Raw genomic sequence first — 24,916 nt, 5'->3', positions numbered from 1 at the left:
TGGTGTAGTAATGGGCCCTTGTTTTCTTTTGCTGCGATTACGTCTTTACATAAATTTAGGCAAAAGAATGTTGGCACTCGAATGAATTGGAAAACATCGTCTCCTTCGATGTCCTCTCATCGGTTAAATGTTGTGCGTCCGAGTATTTTACTTGAGCGCACTCTGCATACTTCACTCAATTTATTCTGAGTATTGTTGATCCGTTCACTGTCTCCACTGTTGATTACGATTGAGTTCAAGCAAAAATCTTTTTATTAATAGGTATCTTCTTTGAATATATCATGTTCATATATTAATATAAATTATTTATGTATCTATATATATCTGTGGGTGTGTATACATATATAATTTGTAAATATCAAATACATAATCATTAGATTAGACATGTCCAAGTCGATCTGTCTGTGACAAGCGCAAAATACTATGTAATTTCGGAACCGATTCGATTCTCCACACAAAGCCAATCAATAATAATCAATACATGTAAATACATATGAGTAGAGCAACAATCAATAGTTAGCAGGTTCGCATTTCTGGTTTAGAAACTCGTGACATCTTTCTTGACATTTCCTTTCCCGATCAATGATTATTATAATATCAAACTGTCTACAGTCCAGTCCCGTCCCTCACTTCCGTTTGTTATTTACATACAACGATAGTTACAATACACTAGTACTCGCAAATGGAATGGTCGGACACGATCCGGCCTGAAAATAATTACATTCTGGCTGGCACTAGTGGCCTAATACGAATACGAAAATAAAACAAACAAAACAAAAACACGGCAACAAGCAAAATATGGGGATCAGATATCAGATATTCATAGTATTGGCAAACCAAACGCTTTTCAGGCACTAGCCTGCTACCCACTAAACGTATTTATATACAAGCTAAACTGGAAATAATATGGTACATGCATGAACCGAGGTCCCGTCCCACCAATGCCCTACGGCCACGAAGTAGTCGCACAAGCAGGCTTACAGCTAATTAGGGGCTAAACAAACATCTAAAGCAGCCAATCCAATTGAGCTTAGAATAGTAAATAACAAAACATACACAAAATACAATAGAGCGTAACGGAATCGGGGAAAAGAATGTGGTGGATCCTTCATAGCCAAATGACCACAGGTGGAGGTGGAGATGGATGCAGAGTGCGCATCAGTTAGGAAATTGCACACAGCTTCTTTAGCTCGCCTTCGGTCTCGTCCACATCGAGCTGCAGACCAGAGGCATTATGGGGCAGCGCTCGACCCTCAATGTTGGGCAGATACGGCTCATAGTTGAGACCCTTGCGCTCGTAAAACAATAGATATGCGGCACTTGGATCGATCACGGGCTTTTGGGATATTTCGCGGCAGGAGCTGTCGTTGTAACAGTACCACGAGCCAGACGAATTCGATGCATAAGAAATGTAGTGGCCGCCATTCAGCATACCAGAGTGGGACTGCAAAGAAAACGGAGGATAGAAAACACATCGTCTTCAAGTCTGGTAGCGGAATACTTACCACAACAGCATACAGCTTGTACTTGGGATCGAACTCATCCACATCTGGCCTAAGGCGGTGCTGATGATAGTCCTCGAATTCGCCATCCACAATGGGCGTCTTGGTGAGACTCGTTGAGATGAGGCGTTGTCGCCTGGCCGCATTATTCGTTTTGCTCTGGCGTAAAACATTTCCCGTATTCCCAGTAGCTCCCGTAGCAACTTTAGACGTTGACGTTGACGTGGACGTCGTCGTCGTCGTCGAAGTCGAAGCAGAGTCTGTTGTTTGGTCCTCCTTCGCCTGGTCCTGGATCTCATCCAGTTCGTTCACAATTTGATTGCGTGGCATTGCCTTTGTCATACTATCACTGTCTGCTTTCAGTTCCAACAACTCCTTGTGCCGCAATATCGTCTCCTGCGGCACTGAGGCCAGATACGGCGTGGGATCGAATTCGTCAAACGGGAAATGAACCACTTTCTGCGATTTGACCCACTTGCCGTTGACACAGTTGAAGCGCTTCAAGTGCACAATCTGTAAGCAGAAAGTATCAATAAGATAAACCTGACGAGCGGTAACGTTGTGAGCCGCGGCTCTACTTTCTACCCGGTACTCAGTCAGTATATAAGCATGAGCTTATGATCTATGTAATTTATACAAAATATTGTTGCCACCTCTATGATCTTTTTTTTTAACTATCTGTCTCTTTTTTTTCTATTCTCGCATCAACACTAGCCGTTTTATCTCGCTCCTTTCTGACAGAGCGTGTATACTGCACGAGGAAGAGTGTGTGTAACAGAGAGAGAGAGAGAGAGAGAGAGAGAATGAATGAGAAAGCGCTTGAAAGGCGTAGCCACGGAAATTTCTTGTTTTCCTTCTGTCTATAATAATGATCCGATCTGATCGAGATTCAGCAATCTGCTATATTAATTAATTCTCTATGATTCTGTGTTTTTTTGGTTTCCTTTTATCTTAAAAATGCTGGGTGCACAGACTTTCGTCTTTTTTTGGGCGCGGAAGGGGCGTGGGGCTCTAGCTGTTAAAGTCTCTGATATCAAGGCGCTCATCGGGACAGACAGACATGGCTGATCAAGAATATACTTTATGGGGTCGGAAACGCTACCCTCTGGGTGTCACACAAATCCACTTTCACCAAAAATCGAATATACTCGAACTCTTCGAGTACCGGGTACAAGAACTGGACACTTTTCAACGTACTAATATTGGAGGAAGTTTCCAAATCTGAAGCTTCTTGGTGGCTGGCTTCTTGCCCTTGCAGTGACTGCAGTAATACCACTGCTCCAGCTTCTCCTCGGAGGTGAAGGCGCGCAAGCAATGATTCAGGTCCACGGGCTCCACTTGCTCCCGCCGACATATGGCAATGGTCTCGTGGTCCACCCAAAGCTGATCAATAACGAGGATTAGTAAAGACGCCGACTGCTGATTGTCGACTGTGTCTACTTACACGCTCCAAGGTGCTTTGGTAGCGTAAATGCAGGGCGGTTGGATCCCAGTCGATGGCAATGGTAAAGTCTTCAAAGTATTTTGTTGTTGGGGTATACGACAACGAAGCGGTGTACTCGGGTGTCCGTTTGACCTCCAGATTTGGTAGCGATGGGAACTTGGCATTCATTTTCGGTGTGGGCGTATTACCTGCAAGGGCAATGAATGAATCAAGACCTAGATGTGAATTCCATGCGTGTACTTACTGGCAGCCACAGCATTGATAGGCGGCAGGGCACCCTGGAGCACGTATTCGTTGTTGCAGCGTATCTCGCAGCCCCGACAGAAGCTCGACCACGGACAAATGGCGCAGGTGAGGCCATCGGCTTTGACGGCTCGCAACGTGAAGGGAAAATCGTAGCCCAGACTGTCGTCACTGCAAGAAAATGGAGAATGGAGAGTCAAGAGGGGCACGGGGGAGCTCTGTTGGAATCTTACCAATCGGCGGCATGATTCGCCTGCTCTGTTGTCGCTGGCAATGGACTGAGCAGTCGGCTCACCTGCAGCCAGACAGCGCAGTACAGATCCTTGTGGGTGCCGCCATCGCAGTTGGGTATGAGCAGGGGCACCCCGAAGAGGCTGGGCCGCGTCTTGTGGTACGAGAGGAAGTAGCTGTCGTGACGCGTGATCTTGCGGTGGACAGCCACTAGATACTTGCCCGCCCTGTGGGGCTGCGAGGAGCGACGCGAGTAGACGCCGCTGCTGGTCTCCGGCTGTGAGGTTGTTATGTGAAGATCCATATCCAGATCCTCGCCCTCCTCGGCATCGGCATGCTCTCCCACATCATCCACATCGTGACCCTCCTCCAGGCTGGAGGCTGCCCCCAGCGTGTGGCCAGTGCTCAGGCCACTGGAGTCGTTAGGTGTCGTCCGATACGAGTTGTCATCGCCGCTTCCGCTGCCATGGCGACTGCTGCCCGCGACCATGGCCAGCTCAGCAATGGGCATGGGATCCGTCAGGGAGCTCTCCATCGAGTTTTCGCCCGACTGATTCGTGTACGACATGGAGCTGGTGTTGCTCTCCGTGTGCAGCAGCTTGGCGGAGGAGACGCGCTTCTGCTGTGTGGCGGCTGTGCCATGCATAAAAGTGTTCTCCGGACTGCAGCTCAGGATGAGCGACTCCTGCACCAAGAGTTGGCATTAGAATGGATTGATATTCTTGGATTTAAGTATGTGTGTGTGTGTGTGTGTGGGGGGGGGGGGGGGGGGTTGGTTGTGTATGAGTTTAAAGGGGTTTAAAGCTTTCAATTAACCAAGGTTCAAGCTACTCGTAAATATAGTACAACATTTTTATGGGGATAAACGCTCAAACTCAACTCAAATTCTACATACAAATTTACTGATTGTTTTTTTTTTATACTTTTTACTTTTACTCTCGTTTCAAATTAGCTGGGGGTTTATTGGGTTGGGTTGGGCTTGGGTTAGTCCGTGAATACGGGGTGGCAGAGTTGTAAATAAAATGCAACAGTTGATAGTACTTCTACGGCAGCGCACAGTGGGTGAAATTACATACATACACACATATAGTGAGTATGTATGTATATTTATTTAATATTCGAGCTCCAAATTGGTTTTAGGTTCTAGGTTGAGAAATATTGTACACCTGCTTTCCAAACCCATTATAGAACAACTGGAAACTCTTAAATTATTTAATTATTTTGTTTTGTAGTTTTTTAAAATAAAAAACTAATTAAAAACCGATCATACACATACACTGGAGGATATCTATAAGCTAGATTTCCTGTTTTACCCACTGTGCAGCGGGGGGAGTGGGTGAATTAAAAAATATACAATGACAAAAAGAGAACTAAATCATTTGATGGCCTAACCATAGGTACTATATATGTATGTACAATAATGATGCCAAATATATATGAGCCTATGGGAAGCTGTCGAAAAGCTATTGGGTGGAGTGCGTTAGGTCGTTTAAAATTCGAAATCTGAAAACTCTACAAATCAAATGGACTATTCCGCAACGCATTAAATACTACAAAGGACTAGCATTTGATCAGATTTCGTACACAACTACAAAGAAGGCATGGCAAGAGCCAGAGCCATGGTAGTATAAAAAATATATATTTAAATTCAATAAAAAAACCAACTTGTTAAGATTTAAAATTGATAGGAGCCGCAAAACGGGATTTAAAGTGTTTGTTTAAGCAATAATTTACAATTGTTATACAGAGAGAGAGAGTGAGAGAGAGAGATTAAGAGGCCAAACAGCAAATTAAATGTGATTAGTACTAGTAGAAGATATAGTAGATATAACAATAACTGAAATCAAATCAATTTCGTAACAGTGTGCGAGTGGGAAAGGAGAATATACAGCGAGAGAGAGAAAGAGAGAGAGAGAGTAGTTGTAGTTGTAGTTAAGAGGGGAAGCCCACAAACCACGCGGCAGACGACAGGCGGCAACTGTTCTTTTAACATATTGGTATTTAATATTTCGATTCGATCGTGTACATATGTACACATGTATGTATCGTTTAAACGATACTCTAGAAACAGATGGAGACGGAGTCGGAGTCTGAGTCAGAGAAGATGACTGACTCAATAGTTGTTTTGCTTGTTGTATTGTATTTCATTGAGAGCGTTTCCTGGGCAAAAGTGATGTTCAGAAGTTCAGAATGTTCAGAATTCAAGGATTCGATATGGGGTACCCACCCGTCCAAGGGGGAGTGGAGGGCGGGCACAAATCAAAGATATTAAATACGTGTATATGTTAATATAGTTTAGAAGCCATACCTTGAAGCAAAATAGGCTGTGGGGCATGCACTCTCTCTTTCCAAAGCACCGGCTTACCTTTCCGGCATCATCTGGCAGCAGTTCGTGCACCTGGCCACTGTTTCCGTTTCCGTTTCCGCTGCCATTGCTGTTGATGCTAATGTATCTGGCCACCTCCGGCATTTGGTCCGCCTCGGAGCCATATCCATTGCACAGAGCCTTGCTGGAGGTTTGCAGAGTACTCAACGAAGACAACGAGTCCTGCTGGGTGGTGGCGAGAGCAGAGGCTGTAATAAAGAGCGATCATTAGGGGTGGGGTTCTAGGCGACATCCTCATGCTCCTCATTCTCCTCAATGGGTTACCTGAGGTCCGTTGTATATCCTTCAGACCCTGCTCGATGTGCGTGCTGAGCACCGAATTGGATCGCGTCCGAACGCTACTCTGCTCTGGCAGCTGATACACATACAATTCTTTGGCGGTCTGCGTGCGCAGCTTGTCCTCGTCCCCAACCAGCTGGCGTATCTGCGAGTTCCAGAGCTCGCACACCAGCATCAGGCTCGGCTGGAGCGGACAGAGGGTGGCCAGCTTGTGCTTCAGATCTCTATACTTGCACTCCGAGTTGAGGCGCAGTCCGTACTTGATGGGAACGCTCCCATCGAGCAGGATAACTGGGGTAAGAGTAGTAGTTGTAGTTGTAGTTGGAGTCTTCTAGTTTTGAGGATCTTCCTTACCCAACACCTCCAAGTACACATAGTTCTCAACGGGTAGCGGCAGACTGAGTAGACTGAACGGATCGAAGCGGACCGATTCGTGGCCACAACCCAGACAGCTCACCTTGGACTTAAGCTGGCCGTAGAAAAGGTCAATGATGATCGACTGATTGCGGGCATGGTGCTGCGACCAGGCTTCGGCGGCCACGATCTTGTCGGGCCGTCCATTGGAGTCCTTTAGCTCGCTATACGGCTTCTCCATCACCCGGTTGAGGTCCTCGTGCAGGGCATCCAGCAGCCACTCGAGCAGCTCCTGTGTGTCATGCTGGCCCCCACCGGCAAACTGTGGCGCATGCTTGTTTACACAGAAGCGAAGCTTCAGTGGAGCCACTGAGCGCGTCGTTGCCGTCCACACCTCCTTGAGCAGCTCCGCGTAGCGCATGGCCAGCTGTCCGCGGGTGCCCAGCTTGTTGGCCGCGTTCAGCTCGAAGCGGTGCATCTCACGCTGGAAGTACTGGGCCAGGGGCTGGGTATTAAAGAGCACTTGCAGGGCGGCGTTCATGAAGCAGGTGTTGCCTAGATTGTGCAGCCCCGTGGCGCCCGGTGCGTGCACAGACATGATGGAGCTGCGGGTGAGGCGTCGTCGGTCACCAGGAGCCCCCCCGGTGCCCTGGCCGCTCTGCGCACTGGCCAGCGAGCCAAGCTCCTCTGGCCAGGTCAGGTCCTTGTTGCGTATCTCCAGCAGCAGCTGGTCGTTGTCGCGAATGAAGAGCTCCTTCAGGCACATGGCATCCTCCTCCAGTAGTATGGCACCGTTGTCCAGCTGCGGCACGTGCCACAGCCGTATATCCTCCGCCTTGAGGCGCAGCTGCTCGCACAGGAACTCCCCCACCTGACGCACTGTGGCCAAGCGACTGAAGGCCGCCGTGTAGGCCAGGTAGCGCTTCGGGGGCTGCAGCACGCTGCTGGCCGCAATGGCTGCATAGCCACCGCCCGAGGCCAAGACCCCATAGCCGCCGCTTACTGTGGAGCCCCAGCTTCCAAGCTGTGCTCCCGCTCCTGCTGCCAGACTCGTCTGAGATGGCTGCGCCTGGTGCAGCAGGATGCGTAGGTTCAAAGGATAAAGCTCCAGCTCCACATCTGTGTTGGGCGGTTGTATGACCTGGAACAGGAACAGGAACAGGAATTACTATCAGGATTGTCAATCAGTGAGAGTGCGCTTACCTGACGGGGCAATGGCAGATTGTCGCCGTACCAGCGATTCAGGGCCTTCCACAGAGATTTGGGCACCAGCTCAAAGTCGTGGCTCTGCACGATGGGCGTGTCCCGCTTCAGGTGGCCGCCCTCGCCGGTGAGGGTGCGCACATTCCGGTAAGGATTGGCCGTGATTAGATTGCTGTTGTCAATGGCCCCCGGACGCACGGGACCGCAGTGGCGGCCAGCCGAAATGCCGCTGCTTGCCGAGCCTGATCCAGAGCCAGAGCCCAGCGAGTAGCTATCGTGTTGTTCTAGGCTGTGGGTGTTGAAGCTCTCGTCGCATACAAGCGCCTCATCCACAGCACTGCGCTGGCTGGCGGTGCGCTTGCAGTAGTCGCAAGTGTGGGCCGTGTGCTGGGTGTACGACATCCAGTTGAGCCACCAGTCGCGCGATATGAGATACCAGAACTGGCCAACGCGATACGGACGCCGCTCCTCGCGTCGCAGCCAGCCACGGACGATGTCGTTCTCCATGTGCTTGCACTGCGGCCAGAGGCCGAAGACGATGTGGCAAAGCTCGAAGATGAGGTCCAGAAGGGGCTGCATCAGACGAAGATTGCACTCCACGTTCCATAGCATAAAGTCCTCGGCCGTCAGGGAGACATTGTCGCGCGTGACGTTGCTGGGTGCCCCGTCCGGACTCTTGCGCTGCCCAAACTCGAGGAGATCGCTGATGACATGCTGTTTAGTGAGCTCCTTGTACTGCTGAGAGTCCCGGTTCTCCTTGGCCACAAACAGCAGAACATTGATCATTTGCATGGTCTCCTCATGGCTCAGCACTCCATCCCGATCCACATCGAATATCTTAAAGCAGACTGCAAAGGGCGAGTGGTAAAATTGAGAGAACGATTGCGGATTGGGCAGCAGTATCCACCATTGCCAGTACTTACAGCGCGTCCTTTCCACGCCTGGTCCACGACAGGCTGCACTTACACCACAGCACAGCTCCTTGAAGTCGATGTGGCCATCGCGATTCTCATCGAAGGCATTGAAGAGTCCGGCCAGTGCATTCTTTGGTATGGGGGGGCTGATCAGGGGGCCAAGGAACTGCAAATCGATTTGGCCATTCTGGGAAGTATTCTTCAAACGCCAAAACTCTTTCTCCAGATCTCCAATGTCCTGCATAAAAGTCAAAAATTAATTAAATGCAAATTCTGATTCCGTTCCCAAATCCCTCTCACCTTTTCCTCCAAATGTGTGACTCCAGCCAGGCTCTGATAGAATGTGGGCGTCTCTAGCTCTGAGGTGAGGCTAACGCAATTATCGGCGAGGAGCCATTTGGAAAGAACGGTGGCGTTGCGATGCTTCACAATCCAGTCCTGAAACTGCTCGAAATTGACACGTTCGCTTTGCGCAAACAAGGAGACACTCTCGAACGGAGCCAAATTCACGTTGCGCACATAGTCCGACTTGACGATGTAGGTGCCAGAGTCGTTGCAGTAGAGGTTCCACAGGAATCTATGGGGAATGAGGGCGTTAAATTCGTCAAAATGCGGGCAAAGCACGTGAGATCACTCACTTGGTTTTCTCCTCCTGGGAGCCGCGAGTGATCAGCACCAGTCCGCAGAGCAGGTCCTTGAAGGAGATGCCGCGTTGGGTGCCACCGCAGGCGGCATAGAGCATGTCAGTGATCTTCGGCGGCACGCCCTCGCACAGAACGTCCTGCTGGAAGGCATTGCGGCTGAGGTAGAGTCGTCCCACGCCCGCCGACTTCTTAAAGGCATCCTTCAGGCGTCGCAGCTCCGTGTCGCTCACTAAAATGGAAATCAATGAGTAATGGCTGTTGAATTGAATAATTTAATGGGTGGTTTATCCCATCCCAAAGCGGGGCCCCCCCCTCCACTATAAATACGAGTATAATTTTGATGAGTGATTTTTCACACCCCGAATCGGCGTGTCAGTCCCCCATTGTGACGTCAGTGCAGATCACATTGATTGATTGTAAAACTTAATTTATGGGAATCTTACTTTAGTGTGTATTTAATACTGATCCACACTAGAAGTTAGAATGCGTTTCTTTTCATTGCATATGTACATATGTACATGTGTTCTTCTACATCCTTACCGTTATCCGTGAATCACAATTGCATATGGACACACAGACACATTCGGCGATAATTAAAAATCGTAACTCAAAACGGTTTACCGACCAAAGAACCAACGGTATAGTGAAAAGTAGGAGGACCACATGAACGCCACATCGAAGTTTGTATACTCTGTGGAATAAATGCTGTGCATGTTTGAAATACTAAAAGCAAGATTATTCTGAGCCGCGTAAGATTCGTTTGTATGTAATTGCTAACGCATGCCATTACATCGAGCCATACAACGGGACTCCAATCCCAAAGAGAGCAAGCGTGTGCATGTGCGAGAGAGAGCAATCAATTGCCGGTATTCAAATATTGAATACCAGTCGAGGTGAGAGTGTTTGCAACGGTAAGTACTCGAAAGACGGCCACAATTGATAACCGCGAATTGAGCGGCGTGCAAATGAAATGCAATGCGGAATAATTTGAGCAACTGCAAAATAGCAGAGAGAATTATGCGACGTCACGGAAACGGAATTTTATTGAAAAGCTGCAATTCTGCTTCATGTTCTCTGTTTTCTGGCTTGCATGCAAGCGTTAATTTCCATTTTCTTTCCCCTCCCGCCACCCGCCTTCCCATTCTTTTGCTTTCTGCTTTTTATTGGAAGCGAACAACCGGTCGCTGTGTCTAATAAGAAACACACGCACGCAGGGCCTTAGATGGGGGAGAGGGTCTTATCAGTAGCATTCGGGTGTTTTTCTTTTTTTGCTCTTGCTAGAACCTAAAGGGGGAAAGAATAAAGTACGCTAAAGCAGTGTTTTTGTGGATCGAAAGATTCGCATGGCTAAAATAATCTATACCTTAAGAAAGATTACGAGTTGATAGTATGTATACATATATGCAGCACCGTTGTCCCTGAACGTGTTCACAAGAAGATCTTGCAACTAACAAATAAGAGTAGAAGCATTCATAATTTATCCGCAAAATTACAAGTTATCCGAAACCGCAATGTGTTCCCCAAGCACAGCGTGCGCTGCACTCGCTGGCTAGTCGACTGTTTCTGCTTTTTGCTGCTTTGTTGTTTCCCATCCCCCACGCCACCCCCTTGGTGGTACGACCAGTAGCAAGGCGGCGGGTGGCTAAGCTTTTCTATTGTGACGTCACTGTCGACAGAGACGCAAATACCCCCACACTGAGAAACAGAACAGACACGGCACACACAAATGCAAGTGAAAAGCAATAAGATGGAAAAAGTCCCGAAAAAACGGAAAGGGAGAGGGAGTGGAGAACGTGAGTGAGTGAGTTGACCAGCAGCAAGCATGGAGGTAGAATGGGAGCACAACAATAGAATCGATAAGGCGCAGTTACACCTGTGTTGGTGGGCAGTAGAATTGTTTTTGTTTTTAGGCTTCCAGAACTGACGTCGATTTGTGTCGTAGTGACCCATTTTAAGTGGCGGCCAGCGCGGACGGTGCTGTGCTGATCAATTGATGGAGCCAACAGTAACAGGCTTTGAAGGTTAATCACTTACTACGTTTGACTGCATCCTCGTAGCTGATGCAGGCATGTTTCGACTCCTTTGTGCCCATAATAGAGTTATGTGCGGGGGTGCGACTGCGACGACGGCAAATACGTGGGGTGCTGCTGCTGCGTCGTCTCGGGCTTCACTTTTCACATTTGTTTTCGTTCTTTGTGGACCGTTGCAATTGAGGCTCGACTGTATGACGCGGACTAGCGGGGGAAAGAAGGGCCTGGAGCCTGGAATCGCAATCTGGATTTCACCTGTCTCAGCAAATGCGATGGGGCGATGGGGCACAAGTATGTGGAGTCCACATTTCTACACATTTGCTACATAATGGAAGAAAAAAAGTGGGTATGGACAACAGGCAACCAGTGTGACCGCGGATTTATCGTTAAAATATACCGTCCGACCCTCAGAAATATACCAAAATATACAGTCTAATTTTAAAATTATACCGTTAATATACTGACGAATTCAAGTTATATTTTGCATATTCCTCGTTTTTGATATTCCGTGGAATATTACTAGCTATCTAGAACATTTAGCCATGCCCACATAATTTTATCCGATTAGTGAATCTATTTTCTACTTGATTGGCCTATTCTAAATAATTTGGATTTCTATAAACCGTTGAAAATAAAATTTCATGGATCAAAATATACCATTATATACCTAAATTTTAACCTAAAAAAATACCGAAAAGTATTTAAGTACCGGTCATAAAAAGTGCTGAATATTTTGCATGTAACCAGCTGACTGACCTGCCAACTCAACTTAAGCCGAGCGGTGTGAATGGCTAAATAAAAACTGGATCAAGAAATTATATTTCCCCCAAAACCTCACCTTTTTCATGGCTGTCTATTCTTAGCTCGAGCATCAAACCTGGAAATACGGATACGGATTCATTCCTTTCGGCATATCCTTTCACATGCAGATCCTCTACAATTTTAGCCCCGGCAACAACGTGGTGGATATACTGAATCCCGAGTACAACGATTTCGATGGCCCGCCACCGTCAAAGAAGATGATAATTGGCTCCTGCTCGATGTTTGTGATCTTCTCATACCTGAAGCTGCTTTACATACTCGTTGCCATCTACCTGGCCCTCCATCACGCTCACCACTAACGGCCCCCGTGGCCATGTATCACTTTGTGTCCGAGCAGACACCGGAACTGCGGCTCTCGGAGAAGGCACTCGTAACCAGCCACGTAACGCAGTATTTAAAGAGCTTCCAGCTCGATGCGGTGAGATTCCTGTACGAACGCCTCACCAAGGGAGAGTTTTGCATCCTCAACGATGAGAGTGGGCTGGGGAAGTTGGCCTCCGTGGCGGCCCTGCTCAGTGCTCTGGAGCCCACCAAGAAAACGCTGATTGTGCTGCAAAACGACGATCAGCTCATCGCGGGCTGGCAGTTTCACCTAAACACACTCACAGATCTCTCCGTCTACACCATTCAGAGTGTCCAAGGTATTTTTTTTTGTCAATCTTCTGTAAAGAGTTTCATTGTATTAAGTCTTCTCGAAATCTCTGCTTCAGACACCACCGAGTCGCCGCACAGCGTTTATCTGGCCAAATGGAGCAATCTGCGCAGCATCGGGGATCTCAGCAAACTTAAATTCGACTACGTCTTTGTGGACAATCGCGGCCATTCATTGAACAACCACTTCTGCAACTCGATGCTGGTGAAGCATTTCGAAGGCAAAGTAAACATTGTTATCTCCAGTGTTGACATAACGGTGAGGAAATCGAAACCCACGTTGTTTCGAATCGAACCACAATCTAGTCGACATTTTCTGTTCCCTCCTCAGTCTGACGTGAAGCTCCTATACAATGTGTTGCGGCTGGGCGGACGCCTAGAGCATCAGCACAGAAACTTTCATAGTTTCGATCGCAAGTTCCACCTGCCAGACCCCAAAGAAGTGTTCAGCAAGCGCATAGATCTCGAGGAGTACTACAAACAGCGGGGTTTTCTAAGTGAATACATAAAGTAAGCGGCCCATTTAAACCCACCTAAAAAATATAATTTGTAATTAGATGTGTCGTCACAGGGACTTTCGGCTGCGTCGCTTCCGCCACCAGTTCGATCAGTGCCTGCCCCTTGTGCCGCTTGAGCAATACAAGGCGAATCTGAATCTGTGGCTGGCCTCTAGGAACAGTCAGAGCACGCTCAGTGGTTCCTCGGAAGTCTGCTCCACAGTGGCATCATCTGTGGAGATCAATCCAGAAGATCCCATAGAAGATCCAGGGAGGGCTGAGCCACTGTCGGAGCATAGCAATGAAGCCGTGATCATGCCGCCCTTGCTCTTTGAATCATCCGACTCGGAAGATGAGCTAGTGATGGTGCTCCCATCAGATGCTCCCGTTCTCGAGAACAATGCAGTTATGATCGTCTCCAGCGATGATTGCGAGATCATTACTTCCCCAAGCACGCCGCCTTTGCGCAAGCAATCAAAGGAGTCGCCTTCAATTAAACCGAAGAGGAAATACGTCAAACGCCAGCCTCCTGCCAAGCAGCCAGAACTTACCGAATCGGAGCCAGAGGACGAAGATAGTTCGAGGCAGAAAACGCGCTCAACTCCTGCTGCTGCTGTATCGCCTACCGAAAAGACAAGAAAAGTCAATGTTCGGCTGAGGAGAATGTCTTTGGCGGCGCAACAGCGTGAGAGCACGCCACCTAATAACGGAGCAGCACCGCCACTGGTGGCTCCCAAGACAGAGCCAACGGCCAAGCGCCGTCAGGTCTTGAGCCCATCATCACCAATAAGACGTCCAACGACACGTGGAATGCAGCGTCTGACGCGCTCCGCAGACGCGAAACTGAACAGCAAATACTTGATGCACAGAATCAGATTGGAAGACTGCAGAAAGACCACGCCCAGGAGACCTAAGGCGGAGTCCAGTCAAACTCCAAGGACAACCACATCGAGGGGGAAGCAAGAGATTGATGTGCCGCCGGAAACGCCCAAGAGGCGACCAGGTCGTGGTCGTCCAGCCAAAAAAGCAATCGAAGAGAAATCCAACACCAGGACAACACCCAAGGCTGCAGAAGAAGCACCTAAGCGAAAACGAGGACGACAACCCAACAACGGACCGCAGGAGAGAGAGCCACCCGCACCCAAATCAAAGGAAACGCCTTCCGTAAAGAACTCGAAGATTAAACCCATCGATCCCACACCCCAAGTGGTGAGCAGCAGCTCTTTGTCATCTGAGTACATGCAGTGCGGGCAAAAGTTGCCGGACAACGTGGATGTTCTGGGTCTGCCCGCCTTTCGCATACCCTTCACGCCCCAGCCGGCGCCCCTGATGCTACCATCGACCTTCACACTGTTCAGCGACTCGGAAGTGCTGTCCGTTCCCCTGACCAGCCCACAGCGGCGGGAGACTGTGGTCATTAGCAGCTCCCACGATGAGAGCTCGCTGCCGTGCTCATCCACGACGCAGAGCCGCCGCACGAAGGCACTGAAGCGGAAGCGGAAGCAGGAGACACCGACAAGTGGCTCCTCACACTTCGGACTGCTGCTCTCGCAGCAGCGAAACCCGATTAAATCCCCGGATATCTTTAGCAACTGCTCAGAAATTTCTCAACTGACGTTGGCGCAGCCGCCGCCGAAGCCCTCGTCTCCCTTCGAGTTCGAAGGCTTCAAGATCTTTGGGTCTGAAGTAAAGCAGTTCCAGCAGCAGCATGCGAAGGCAGTTGTTGGACCTGCCAAGAAGAAGCGCGAACGCTCCTGCCTCGACATCCTAGAGCAGATGTTTGAGCCGCGTCCGCCGGTGACATCCAGCCCGAGGGTCCTACCCAGCCTTCCGAATGGAACACAGCCCTTGCAGCTGGAGCAGCAGCAGAACACGCCGAAAATGATAGCCCAACGGCGGCGTTCTTTTGTAGAGGATGACTTCTTCGAGATTACCAACAACGGGGAGTTTGGCAGCCGCCTGCGCATCAACTCCTCGGGTGATGTGTCACCTGTCCAGCAGGAACGCGCTACGCAGTCGAACAAGATCACTAACTATCTGATTAGCTCGGGGCCAGAGAAGTCGAGCACCAGCAACAATCGCACATCTGCCACGCAAACGTTGCGCAAATCTCCCAAAGCCGCCAGCAAGTCCACGCAGTCTACGAAGTTGACGCGTTGGTTTGGGGCCGCCTTTGGAGTCTCCTCCCAGAACAGCTCCATATCCGAGTCCCTGAGTGCACCCAGCACCCCCATGGCGCCGTCGACGAGCGAGGCAGCTTGTCGGGCACGCTCAGCACGCAGTGCAGGACCAACCAAAAGGAAGCGTTTGGATCTGTACAAGTGACACTGTCTATACAGGTGGAGTCAGGCAGGACGGAGGCGATTCAATCAAAATGCATTCATAAGTTAACAGAATTCAGGGAATCCCCCCGCACAGAAATTAAGACTCTCTCGCATGTAATCCTATCTAGAAATATCAAAATGGTATAATGTTAACTGTAAAACATTAAGCGAGCCGATTAACTAGCCAATTTAGTGGAATACAAATTTTCATTTCTTCCAAGTTTCTTAAAAAGTGTTATCCTCACGTTTTCTGAATGGGGCCCTCAGATCCGCAGTTTGCTGAATATGTGTGTGAGATTGTGCATGACCGCCTGGCGCTGATACTCCAGCTCCCGCCGACACACGCTGCCCAGGAGCGGTGGACACTGGTACTGGATCCGCTCCAGGGCCAAGGTGTCTTCATTGGAGGCACTGAAGCTAAACTCACTCAATGAGTGCACTGCCGAGGAAAGAAGGGGAATAATAAACAATTCCTCAAGCAAAAATAAGGATCCACTCACAGCAGTAGAAGCCACTGAAGAAGCAGGTCTCGTGAGTCGACTGAATGCCATAGGCCACGGGTGTGATCCCTGGCTTCGTTTTGGTCACCACATACTTGGCCGTGGCCGTGTTCAGCCAGTAGGGCCAGTGGGAGAGTCGCTCCGTGTACTCCACCGTGTAGCGCCAATCATGGGCGTGGCCATGATCGGAGAGGATCTTGAAGTTGATGCTGCAGGAAATGAAGATAGAATGATAGATGGACGGGTCGGTGCTGACGCATACTCACATTGTAGGATTGAGCAGACGCATTTTGTTAAAGTCGGCCACATACTCCCAGACCTTTTCCGGTCTCGTCTTGCCGATAATGCCCTCGATCTGGTATTTCTGATAACCGCTGGAGAGCACAAAGACGTACAGCAATAGGGCGGTGGTGAGGAGCAGCGAGAAACGCTTGATATTCCACCGACGGACGCTATGCATGATGTGGCTGTGGCTGTGGTTTCTGCTGTGTATGTTTATCTTTGATTCTGTGAATATCAAATAAACAAATGTCCGGCAGAATCTGAGAGTCTAATGGATGCCAGAGCGACGCGGATCCAAGCAAATGGGAGGCCAAAAACAGAATGAGAGGCGCCAAAAGATCTGTGAGTTGAACGCCAAATGTAATTTGCGGACTCCCCAAAGTATATTAATGTGGGGTGAGACAGTTTCAAGGCACAGAGCTGAATGCGTTCATGAACTTGAAGAATGGGAACGCCTCACCTCGTATTAATATAGTTTGGGGGCACACTCTCTAACTATCTCTCTCTCTATTTCGCGAATAGAAAAAGAAAAGATCTCTTTTCAATGTTCAAGTTCGAAAAGAAAAAGATCTGAAAGCCTGTACTCGTTTTTTAAGTCTGCAAATGTTCGTAAGCAATAATTTTCATTTTTGCTGAGCTTACAAATTCTGCTTAGCCAATTCTGGGTATCCATTAACTGATTTTCAAATGCTAAAAGCACCATTAGAACCCGTACTCTCAACTTTCCTTGAAAAAAACAGAACACATGCATTTCCTGTGAATATATGAATTTATTTGAAAAATACGAACTTTTTTGCTCGTCTGTTCAAAGCGTTACAATAAAAAATAGGAAATGAAAACATACAATTTATAGAAAATTTTCTGCCGTTCTAGGGCAAAACTCATGATTAATTCTAGATTTACCATTGAAGAAAATACATAAGTAAAAATCAGCTTGATTACAAAACTTATTACACCTGGAAAAGTTCAGCGAGCATTTGACCGGAGTCACTTGATCTAATTTTCTGAAGTTTCGCCAATAGGTACTCAGCTGATTCGCGACATTTTTTGAGCTGGTCAGGCTGCATACGATCAAAAATGTTATGTCCTGCCGCCCAATAGAATTCCAGTTTTCCATTTTGTAGACAAACTACCAAACAGTTCCACATCTTAATAAAGAGGTTTGGCAAATCCATTGTCCAGCTAACATTTTCCAGTTGATGCAGCAAGACAGTTTTCAGCATATAGCTTGATAGATGGGGAAAATCGGTCTTGTGAGCGTCGCGCAATCCCTTCATCAGGCGCAGCACATTTTTGAAGTTACACAAATTCTTCGTTATCTCGCGTTCCCAATGCGGGGCACATACTATAAAGATTTTCTCGTCACTTGATCCAGGTTTCCGTTGCGGTACAGCGAAACATGGGAAACAACGTAAATAATGGTGACTACTGTAAGTGGAAAGCGGCCACTCAGTCCCAGCGAACTCGAATGCTGGCACAAAATCGAACGATATGGTCCGCTTCTTCCCCTCAGCTTCAATGGTGTGGGCACATCCGTAGCCCTTGGACGTGTACATTACGTCATATACCTCTCCAGACTTGCAACGAACTTTTACATTTGATTTGAACACCTCATCGAAAGCTTTTCTTTACCAAACTTGAAGATTCTTTAGATTTATGTAATTGCCGTCTACGATAGGATGTTTGTAGACATTTGCACGCAAGAACACGAATCCCTTCTCGTTATTCGTCGGGGTGATTAGGAATGGAAATTTCAGCTTCATATGCAAATCAAATTCATCAGGAGTATTCAACTTCACCCTATCCAAGTAGCTCCCTAAAAGAAAGCAATGAATACTCATTTGGCTTACCAAACTCAGAAAGGTTTCCGCTAGCCCCATAACCTACCTCCAAGACTTAGGCCATCAAATGCCTTACGAAAATTATCGTCTGCCAACTTTAGCTTCTCAATCACATGGTTTTGGATTTCTACAGCATCCTCTGTGTACTTGGAGCACTGACCCTCGTCATCAAGCAATTTTTGCAAAATACGGTCCAGTGCTTGGTGAAAATTCATGATTAATTATAGATTTAACGTCGGAGAACAGAAGCATGAACAAAATTGACTTCAAGGTATATTGAGCGAACGGGGTGGATTTTACCTTGCATGCGTTGCATGTTATGGGCCGTTCTGCCTGTTGCCCCACCCTCTTTTTCCTTCCATTATGTAGCAAATGTGTAGAAATGTATGTTGAAATCCGATATATTTTATCGATAAGTCCGAAGTGTTTTCGTTCGTTCTTTCCGCGCTGTTTTTTTTTATATTATATTTTAATCTGTTTGTTTTATATTTTAACATAAATTAAGTACAAAATGCTTTGTAGACTAGTTGTTAACCGAAATCTGAGCGCCAAATATGCTGGCACTTTCAAGGTAAGCAGCCACAGCCGCAGCCACCCACACCCCACCCTCTCTGGTTCAAGGAATAGTTATGTTACTACTGGAAAACAGATAATCTAGATTGAAATAAAGGCATTTATCTTTATGCCGCCTCTTTAAAGAGAAATTATGCCAACAATCATGTGATGAACAGGTGAAAACCAGTTTCCAGCTCAAAAAGAAACAAAAGCAACAGGTGCGCAATTTAAAATCTCAAAAACAATTATGTGGAACCGAGACATATGCAGGTACAGTAAAGTATCCTATGGACAGATAGTGTGTTCTTGCAGTTCTCGAATCATCAGTCTACAAAAATTACCTTTTTATTGAATAATTATGAAACTTGTCCAGCTATGGGTTTCCGTACTGCTATAAAAACTGTTCGCAATAGCAATTTTCACTGTATTTTGATTTAAAAGGCCTGCCCCTGATAAGCATTAATTTGCTAGACCCACGCGATCAGCCCACTTGATGGCACGCGGCCTCCGACGACCCCCCTGGAATCATGTATTTAACACTATAAATAGGCAAACTTGCGTAACATTTTGCAAAAACAAGGCACACACACACACACACACACACGAACCACACGACATCTAATCATGAGCAAACCAACCACTATGCTAATGGACCCCAGATCCAGATCCCCTGCTAAAATCCGCCTACGAACTGTACGTTTTAGCTTATTGCGTGCTACTCCACATCGGGAAAGAAGCCCAATGGCAAGATCTACGAGTCGGCCATCGATGCAGTGGCGGATGTCCAGGATGGAGCCAAGATTCTGTTCGGTGGCTTTGGCATCTGCGGCATTCCAGAGAAGATGATTGCTGCTCTGAAGCAGAAGGGCGTCAAGAACATCACAGCAGTGTCCAACAATGGAGGTAGGTGATGCTTCAACCTGTAGTAGATCTGTCTTATACCTATCCCCTCTCCCTTTCAGGTGTGGATGACTGCGGTCTGGGTGTCCTGATCAAGCAGAAGCAGCTGAGTAAACTGATCGGCTCGTATGTGGGCGAGAACACGGAGCTGGTGCGTCAATATCTGGCCGGTGAACTGGCCATGGAGCTGACGCCACAGGGCACGCTAGCGGAGAAGATCCGTGCGGGTGGTGCTGGCATTCCCGCCTTCTACACGCCCACTGGCTATGCCACTTTGGTGCAGGAGGGCGGTGCACCCGTCAAGTATTCGAAAGATGGCAAGGTGGAGATTGCTAGTGAAGCGAAACCCGTTAAGGAATTCAACGGACGCAACTACGTCATGGAGGAGTCGATCTTTGCTGACTTTGCCTTTGTCAAGGCCCAGAAGGCGGATCCCCTGGGCAATCTGGTGTTCAATAAGGCTGCCAGGAACTTCAATGCACCGATGTGCCGTGCCGCAAAGATAACTGTGGCCGAGGTAGAGGAGCTGGTGCCCGTGGGAGCTCTCTCGCCCGATGAGATCCATATACCCGGCATCTATGTTAAACGAATCTTCAAGGGCACCGACTACAACAAGCGCGTGGAGCGCCTGAGAATCACTGAGCCACAGGATCCCAGCAAACCCACTGCTCCTGCTAGTCCCGGACAGGCACTGCGCGAGCGCATCGCTCGTCGTGTGGCCCTGGAGTTCCGTGATGGCATGTACGTGAATCTGGGGATTGGCATGCCCGTCCTCTCCTCCAACTACATACCCAAGGGCATGAACGTGCTGCTGCAGTCAGAGAATGGCATTCTGGGCCTGGGTCCATTCCCCACCAAGGACAAAGTGGATCCCGATCTGATTAATGCCGGAAAGGAGAGTGTTACTGTGGTTCCCGGCGCTTCTTACTTCGGTTCCGATGACAGCTTTGCTATGATACGTGGCGGTCATGTGGATATAACCATTCTGGGTGCAATGGAGGTCTCCGCCACGGGTGATCTGGCCAACTGGATGATTCCTGTAAGCAAACGATTGTTCCCACAGGTCATTGTTATTCAAAAATATATTTTTTCAGGGAAAACTGGTCAAGGGAATGGGTGGCGCCATGGACTTGGTAGCTGCTCCCGGCACCAAGGTGATCATCACGATGGAGCACAATGCCCGCGATGGTTCGCCCAAGATCTTGGACACCTGCTCACTGCCTTTGACCGGCAAGGGTGTCATTGATCTGATCATTTCAGAGAAGGCCGTTTTCCAGGTGGAAAAGGGCGTAGGTCTCACCCTGATCGAGGTGGCCGAGGGCTATACCGTCGATGATATCACCGCCTGCACTGGGGCCAAGTTTACCGTCTCGCCCAATGTCAAGACGATGGGACAGATTCCGGTTTAAGAAATGCTTTAGAGGCGAGTGGTTGAGGTACTTGAGTGATATTTTAGTGCATTTATTTTGTGTTGATCGTGTGACATAAACGTTTCTGTTATTAAATATAGTTTTCCGATGCCGTGTAATAGTGCGTCTCTTCGAACTATCGAACTATCCCATGGCCTTGGCCATGTTCTTGAGTGTGGCCGAGCGATGAGCGGTGCGCATTTGTTTGTTCAGAATATCGAAGATGCGATTGTACTTGCTGTCGGACTCGGTGCGACAGATGGCGCAGAACTGCGAGGAGAGCACATGCAAGGGGCTGCGGAAGTACAGGGTCTTCTGCATGGTCAGGCCGTTCTTGTGGTGCGACATCATGTGCAGGAAAATCTCAATCAATGCCATCAGGGCGCCAATGAAGAAGTTGTAGCAGAAAAGTGTCGGGACCAGGAAAAGCAGATAATGCTGGCGTTCGTAACCCAAGATGATATTCTGCGAAAGGAAGTGCCATTAGTGGAAGGAACAACAAAGAGGAATCTTTTCTACATACACTGCTCACACCATCCATGTGACAGTAGTCCTCGCGCTCATAGCCTGGGGTCGTTTTCTTCGGCTCCTTGCGAGCACCATGCTGCACGGTTATGTCCAGATCCCCCTGATATTTGTTCGTCATTAGGTCGTCCATCTCGTCGCACAGGGTGCCACGGAGGCAGTGCTTCGGAACATGGAAATTGTAATGCTTGCGATAGCGCACCTTCATTTGGCCGTGGACGGGCTCTCCGGTCTCTCCATCGTAGGCGGGCTGTGTAACACGGGACGAGTCCGTGTAGAAGTACTCCAACTCTCCGGTTTCGCTATTCTGCAAAAGATAAGAGAGCTCGATAAGAGAGGAAATTAAGAGAGCCAAAAAACCAAACACATTCTTGTGGCGTGATCCCAGTCTCGAGGCGAATTTATTTGTTAGAGCAATCAAAAATTAGCAATTCAGATTTATGGAACTCCTCTAGCATGAAAGTTGATTGCCTTTCGGGTAACTGTGTATTTCTGAATGCTACGATAAGAACTTGTTGCCCACCACAACAGATCAAAACAAACTTTTAAGAGTAGGGTATGCCAATTTCGTTGTGGAAGAGCGACAATGAAAGAGTTCGATTTCATCATTGCACGCCGTATTTCAATGTTTTCGTTGTTTATTAAATGTTATCTGGCACACACTAACAAAAATAATGATAAAATTAAACCCCAAAATAGATTCCGTAAATCTATTTTGATAAGACAGAGATACAGAGAGAGAGGGAGAGAGCTTTGACAAGGTGCGCCTGTACCCACGACTCGATTTGTGAATGTACTACAAAGGTGTGTGCGGGTCCACGTCTCGATCTCTGGAGTGTGACTCTATTGATCGGTTGCTCTTACCACCAGCATGCTTACTGCTGTACTAAACAGAACGCATAAAAACCGAAATCGGAATAAAGCCAGAACACCCTTATAATCGTATGCGTCTTATCAGTGGCCTCTGTCAGTCTGTGTGTTCGACAGTCTGTGTTCGGCGGTTATCATTACAGACGGCTATAGACGACGACGACGGCGGCTGCCAAGACCCACCAGTTCAGTACTTACTTATCTCTGCCCCGACAGGCCAGGCAGCACCAGAAGATACGCCTATTAACGTGCAATTAAGACCCCACTACGGGGACAGCAGAAAATTGTAAATTGCCCATGCAATTACAATGTTCTCTCTGTCTGTCTCTCTGCCGCCTTTTGTGGAACTAATAAATTATGGGTTGCATAAGCAATGAGGAGGAGGAGGAGGCGCTGGAGGGAGCTAACTGGTTTGCGTGCCAAATGCGATTTGATCGTAATAAAAATAATACAAATTGATCTAAAGAATAACATACACTATATACACGTACGGGCATGGGGAGTGGAGGCTTTGGCATGGAATCCGATGTGTTTGATAGGAAAATGAAACTGGAATTTAATCAGATTTAAGATTAAACGTCTGGAATGAATAAAGAGTCTTGTAAGCGAGCGAACTGATCTATGGGAATAACAATGAATGGATTACCGGGATAGCAAACAGTTCCTTAGAAGTATTTCAAGTATAGCAAGATATTTCAGGCATACATAGTACGTTGATCTTTGGTTGAGTGAAAGTTTTCGGGGATAGAAACTGGTTATCAAGATACATAGAAGGGGCGCCTTGCTTTTGGGAACACAGATTTATTGTAGCTGCAAAAATGGGTGGGTTCCTAGGCGGAAATTTCCAATATTGGACTGAAATACAGGAATCCCTTTCAAAGAGCTTTAATGGAAAATACTCATTTAAAGAGTAACTAAAATTCCACCTTAGTACTCACAAAATATTTGTTAATAGAGACTAATTACCCTCAATCTACATGCAAATTTGCAACTTTATAGCCTTAATCCAATCATCCTCTGTCGATCTTGGTGGAATAAAATGATCTAATCAAAAAAAAAAACTTAAAAAAACTAAAAAAATAATTAAGGTTTTCTCAAGTGCAACGCAAAAAAAGTATTCGTGTGTGTGGAAATCAAATGTGGAGATAGAAAGCAATGGACGGGTAGCATATGGGCGGCACGATAGACACCCACTTCAGAGAGATAGAGAAAGAGAGGCCCAGGCTGTCCCCTACAGAGCAAACGGTAGTTCTATTGATTGGAGTACACCTGTTAAGGGGTACTCACACTTGAGATATGTACATACATACTATGTGCAATATAAGGACACCTTTTCTATCAACATGAATGTAAAGCCTTTTGGCCGATAGACAAAAAAGACTGTAATGACAGATAAGCCAAATGGAAATGGAAATGAAAAAACAAACAAGGCCAGTCAGTGTCGGTGGCACTCAATCAATCTACATTTGATAATCTACGGCGGTACACTATACATATATTATAGCTTTGTCTAGTATTATAATAGTTATTTTTGCTGGGAGTCACAGTTGGTTTAGTACGGGAATACAAGCATAGGAGTGTAATTAACTGAGATTGCTTTTTATTTTCGGTTTTGTCTGGGGCTTTTAATGGGGTTTTGGGTTCAGTTTTAGATTCATTTTAGGCGTATTTACAAACGGAATAGCTTTTACTCTATACCCCTTCCTTTCTTTAAAACTAAAAAGTAGGAAAACACGTTTGCACGACTGACTCTGACTCTGAGAGATGAAGAAGATGAAGATCATCCACGTCCCATCCGAAATATGTATATGTATGCCAGACAGCCTCCTCGCGCACTCACTCTCATAGAGATAGTCCCATCCTGCTCTTTTTCACTCACCTTAATGGAATATCCCATGGCTGTGTGTGTGTACGGTGGCCTGACACCAAAGCTCTTTTTCACAGTTATGTTTGCAAGTGGCTTTATTTTTGTTTGTCTTTAGCTTTTAGGCCTTTATGGTATTACCGCAAGACAACACATATACGTAAATATTGTATAGATGTGCCTGTGGATGTGCACTTCACTGGAAATTTATGCAAAGGCAAACAGGGGAAAACTTAATTTGTTGTGGAAAATTTTGAAACCGGTTAATGGCGTCTCGTTGCTGTTCTTGCTGTTATTTTCACATTTGTTTTGGTTACGGGTGTACGTGAGGGTATCTGGCGACCTTCTGATCTGGTTAGGGCTTTCGCAGAGTAGCAATTAATTAGCATAAAACACTAGCAAAAAATTTAAGGCATTCACTTGTCGTTTTCGTTGTAAATTGTTGGCTTATTTTCAATTTTCGTTGGGACCGCAATTTTTACACCACACACGCACGCAAGCTATACACCAGTGACAGCCAGTGCTGCCAGATTTTGAGAGTCACCATAAGCTAAATTGAAGAAAAAAATAAGCTATAAAAAGCTAAACAATTAAAAAAAAAGCTTAAAACATAAAAACACATCAAAATCAAGGATACTTTAATTTT

The 24,916-nt window shown here is 47.2% G+C and overlaps 7 protein-coding genes across 9 annotated transcripts; 3 read left to right on the top strand and 4 right to left on the bottom strand.

Annotated features, from left to right (window-relative positions):
- Positions 1-269: 269 nt before the first annotated feature.
- LOC108150983 (ubiquitin carboxyl-terminal hydrolase 32) lies at positions 270-11,572 on the bottom strand. 2 transcript variants are annotated; one of them, XM_017279323.2, is made up of 14 exons: positions 11,235-11,572; positions 9,195-9,429; positions 8,857-9,133; positions 8,566-8,794; positions 7,643-8,490; positions 6,440-7,580; positions 6,071-6,376; positions 5,729-5,994; positions 3,423-4,105; positions 3,191-3,360; positions 2,947-3,134; positions 2,700-2,885; positions 1,506-2,015; positions 270-1,444 (listed from the first exon to the last, which is right to left on the bottom strand). In XM_017279323.2, the coding sequence occupies exons 1-14, from the start codon at positions 11,290-11,292 to the stop codon at positions 1,163-1,165; spliced, it is 5,379 nt and encodes a 1,792-aa protein (XP_017134812.1). In that variant the 5' UTR covers positions 11,293-11,572; the 3' UTR covers positions 270-1,162. The 2 variants fall into 2 exon arrangements, with proteins under 2 accessions (XP_017134812.1, XP_017134813.1); XM_017279324.2 differs by having other exon boundaries at positions 5,786-5,994.
- Positions 11,573-11,977: 405 nt separating this feature from the next.
- Positions 11,978-12,375, top strand: LOC108151745. The gene has a single exon (XM_017280567.2). The coding sequence runs from the start codon at positions 12,154-12,156 to the stop codon at positions 12,349-12,351; it is 198 nt and encodes a 65-aa protein (XP_017136056.1). The 5' UTR covers positions 11,978-12,153; the 3' UTR covers positions 12,352-12,375.
- Positions 12,347-15,744, top strand: LOC108151740 (protein suppressor of underreplication). Its single transcript, XM_017280558.2, has 4 exons — positions 12,347-12,693; positions 12,763-12,962; positions 13,035-13,213; positions 13,275-15,744. Exons 1-4 carry the CDS (start codon positions 12,366-12,368, stop codon positions 15,523-15,525), a joined length of 2,958 nt encoding a protein of 985 aa, XP_017136047.1. The 5' UTR covers positions 12,347-12,365; the 3' UTR covers positions 15,526-15,744.
- On the bottom strand, positions 15,640-16,681 carry LOC108151743. The gene is made up of 3 exons (XM_017280565.2): positions 16,291-16,681; positions 16,025-16,233; positions 15,640-15,963 (listed from the first exon to the last, which is right to left on the bottom strand). The coding sequence occupies exons 1-3, from the start codon at positions 16,482-16,484 to the stop codon at positions 15,788-15,790; spliced, it is 579 nt and encodes a 192-aa protein (XP_017136054.1). The 5' UTR covers positions 16,485-16,681; the 3' UTR covers positions 15,640-15,787.
- Positions 16,682-17,052: 371 nt separating this feature from the next.
- Positions 17,053-18,424, bottom strand: LOC108151744. The gene is made up of 2 exons (XM_017280566.2): positions 18,194-18,424; positions 17,053-18,122 (listed from the first exon to the last, which is right to left on the bottom strand). The coding sequence occupies exons 1-2, from the start codon at positions 18,360-18,362 to the stop codon at positions 17,935-17,937; spliced, it is 357 nt and encodes a 118-aa protein (XP_017136055.1). The 5' UTR covers positions 18,363-18,424; the 3' UTR covers positions 17,053-17,934.
- A 126-nt stretch (positions 18,425-18,550) lies between these two features.
- On the top strand, positions 18,551-21,130 carry LOC108151741 (succinyl-CoA:3-ketoacid-coenzyme A transferase, mitochondrial). The gene is made up of 4 exons (XM_017280560.2): positions 18,551-18,718; positions 19,407-19,605; positions 19,665-20,641; positions 20,697-21,130. Exons 1-4 carry the CDS (start codon positions 18,659-18,661, stop codon positions 21,009-21,011), a joined length of 1,551 nt encoding a protein of 516 aa, XP_017136049.1. The 5' UTR covers positions 18,551-18,658; the 3' UTR covers positions 21,012-21,130.
- Positions 21,043-24,790, bottom strand: LOC108151742. Of its 2 annotated transcripts, none has more exons than XM_017280563.2 (3): positions 24,286-24,790; positions 21,535-21,843; positions 21,043-21,476 (listed from the first exon to the last, which is right to left on the bottom strand). In XM_017280563.2, exons 1-3 carry the CDS (start codon positions 24,301-24,303, stop codon positions 21,156-21,158), a joined length of 648 nt encoding a protein of 215 aa, XP_017136052.1. In that variant the 5' UTR covers positions 24,304-24,790; the 3' UTR covers positions 21,043-21,155. The 2 variants fall into 2 exon arrangements, with proteins under 2 accessions (XP_017136052.1, XP_017136053.1); XM_017280564.2 differs by lacking the exon at positions 24,286-24,790 and adding an exon at positions 22,401-22,424.
- Between the last annotated feature and the right edge of the window lie 126 nt (positions 24,791-24,916).

This window comes from Drosophila miranda, chromosome XR (assembly GCF_003369915.1).
Source record: "Drosophila miranda strain MSH22 chromosome XR, D.miranda_PacBio2.1, whole genome shotgun sequence".
Lineage (NCBI taxonomy): Eukaryota > Metazoa > Arthropoda > Insecta > Diptera > Drosophilidae > Drosophila > Drosophila miranda.
The sequence above is the reverse complement of the archived record's forward strand: the minus strand, read 5'-3'. Positions and strand labels throughout refer to the sequence as shown.

What these genes read in the sequence shown, in the direction of transcription:
- LOC108150983 (XM_017279323.2), bottom strand. Translation starts at nt 11,292, where the DNA reads ATGGGCACAAAGGAGTCGAAACATGCCTGCATCAGCTACGAGGATGCA. An exon ending in GGATATACAACGGACCTCAG is followed by an intron (nt 5,995 to 6,070) that starts GTAACCCATTGA and finishes TCTTTATTACAG; the next exon opens with CCTCTGCTCTCGCCACCACC. An exon ending in GGAAACTTCCTCCAATATTA is followed by an intron (nt 2,016 to 2,699) that starts GTACGTTGAAAA and finishes TTCTGCTTACAG; the next exon opens with ATTGTGCACTTGAAGCGCTT.
- LOC108151745 (XM_017280567.2), top strand. Translation starts at nt 12,154, where the DNA reads ATGCAGATCCTCTACAATTTTAGCCCCGGCAACAACGTGGTGGATATA.
- LOC108151740 (XM_017280558.2), top strand. Translation starts at nt 12,366, where the DNA reads ATGTATCACTTTGTGTCCGAGCAGACACCGGAACTGCGGCTCTCGGAG. An exon ending in CACCATTCAGAGTGTCCAAG is followed by an intron (nt 12,694 to 12,762) that starts GTATTTTTTTTT and finishes TCTCTGCTTCAG; the next exon opens with ACACCACCGAGTCGCCGCAC. An exon ending in TCTCCAGTGTTGACATAACG is followed by an intron (nt 12,963 to 13,034) that starts GTGAGGAAATCG and finishes TTCCCTCCTCAG; the next exon opens with TCTGACGTGAAGCTCCTATA.
- LOC108151743 (XM_017280565.2), bottom strand. Translation starts at nt 16,484, where the DNA reads ATGCATAGCGTCCGTCGGTGGAATATCAAGCGTTTCTCGCTGCTCCTC. An exon ending in CGTCTGCTCAATCCTACAAT is followed by an intron (nt 16,234 to 16,290) that starts GTGAGTATGCGT and finishes CATTTCCTGCAG; the next exon opens with CATCAACTTCAAGATCCTCT. An exon ending in CTTCAGTGGCTTCTACTGCT is followed by an intron (nt 15,964 to 16,024) that starts GTGAGTGGATCC and finishes TTTCCTCGGCAG; the next exon opens with TGCACTCATTGAGTGAGTTT.
- LOC108151744 (XM_017280566.2), bottom strand. Translation starts at nt 18,362, where the DNA reads ATGAATTTTCACCAAGCACTGGACCGTATTTTGCAAAAATTGCTTGAT. An exon ending in TGATGGCCTAAGTCTTGGAG is followed by an intron (nt 18,123 to 18,193) that starts GTAGGTTATGGG and finishes GCTTTCTTTTAG; the next exon opens with GGAGCTACTTGGATAGGGTG.
- LOC108151741 (XM_017280560.2), top strand. Translation starts at nt 18,659, where the DNA reads ATGCTTTGTAGACTAGTTGTTAACCGAAATCTGAGCGCCAAATATGCT. An exon ending in AATATGCTGGCACTTTCAAG is followed by an intron (nt 18,719 to 19,406) that starts GTAAGCAGCCAC and finishes TGTACGTTTTAG; the next exon opens with CTTATTGCGTGCTACTCCAC. An exon ending in AGCAGTGTCCAACAATGGAG is followed by an intron (nt 19,606 to 19,664) that starts GTAGGTGATGCT and finishes TCTCCCTTTCAG; the next exon opens with GTGTGGATGACTGCGGTCTG.
- LOC108151742 (XM_017280563.2), bottom strand. An exon ending in ACATGGATGGTGTGAGCAGT is followed by an intron (nt 21,477 to 21,534) that starts GTATGTAGAAAA and finishes TTCCTTTCGCAG; the next exon opens with AATATCATCTTGGGTTACGA.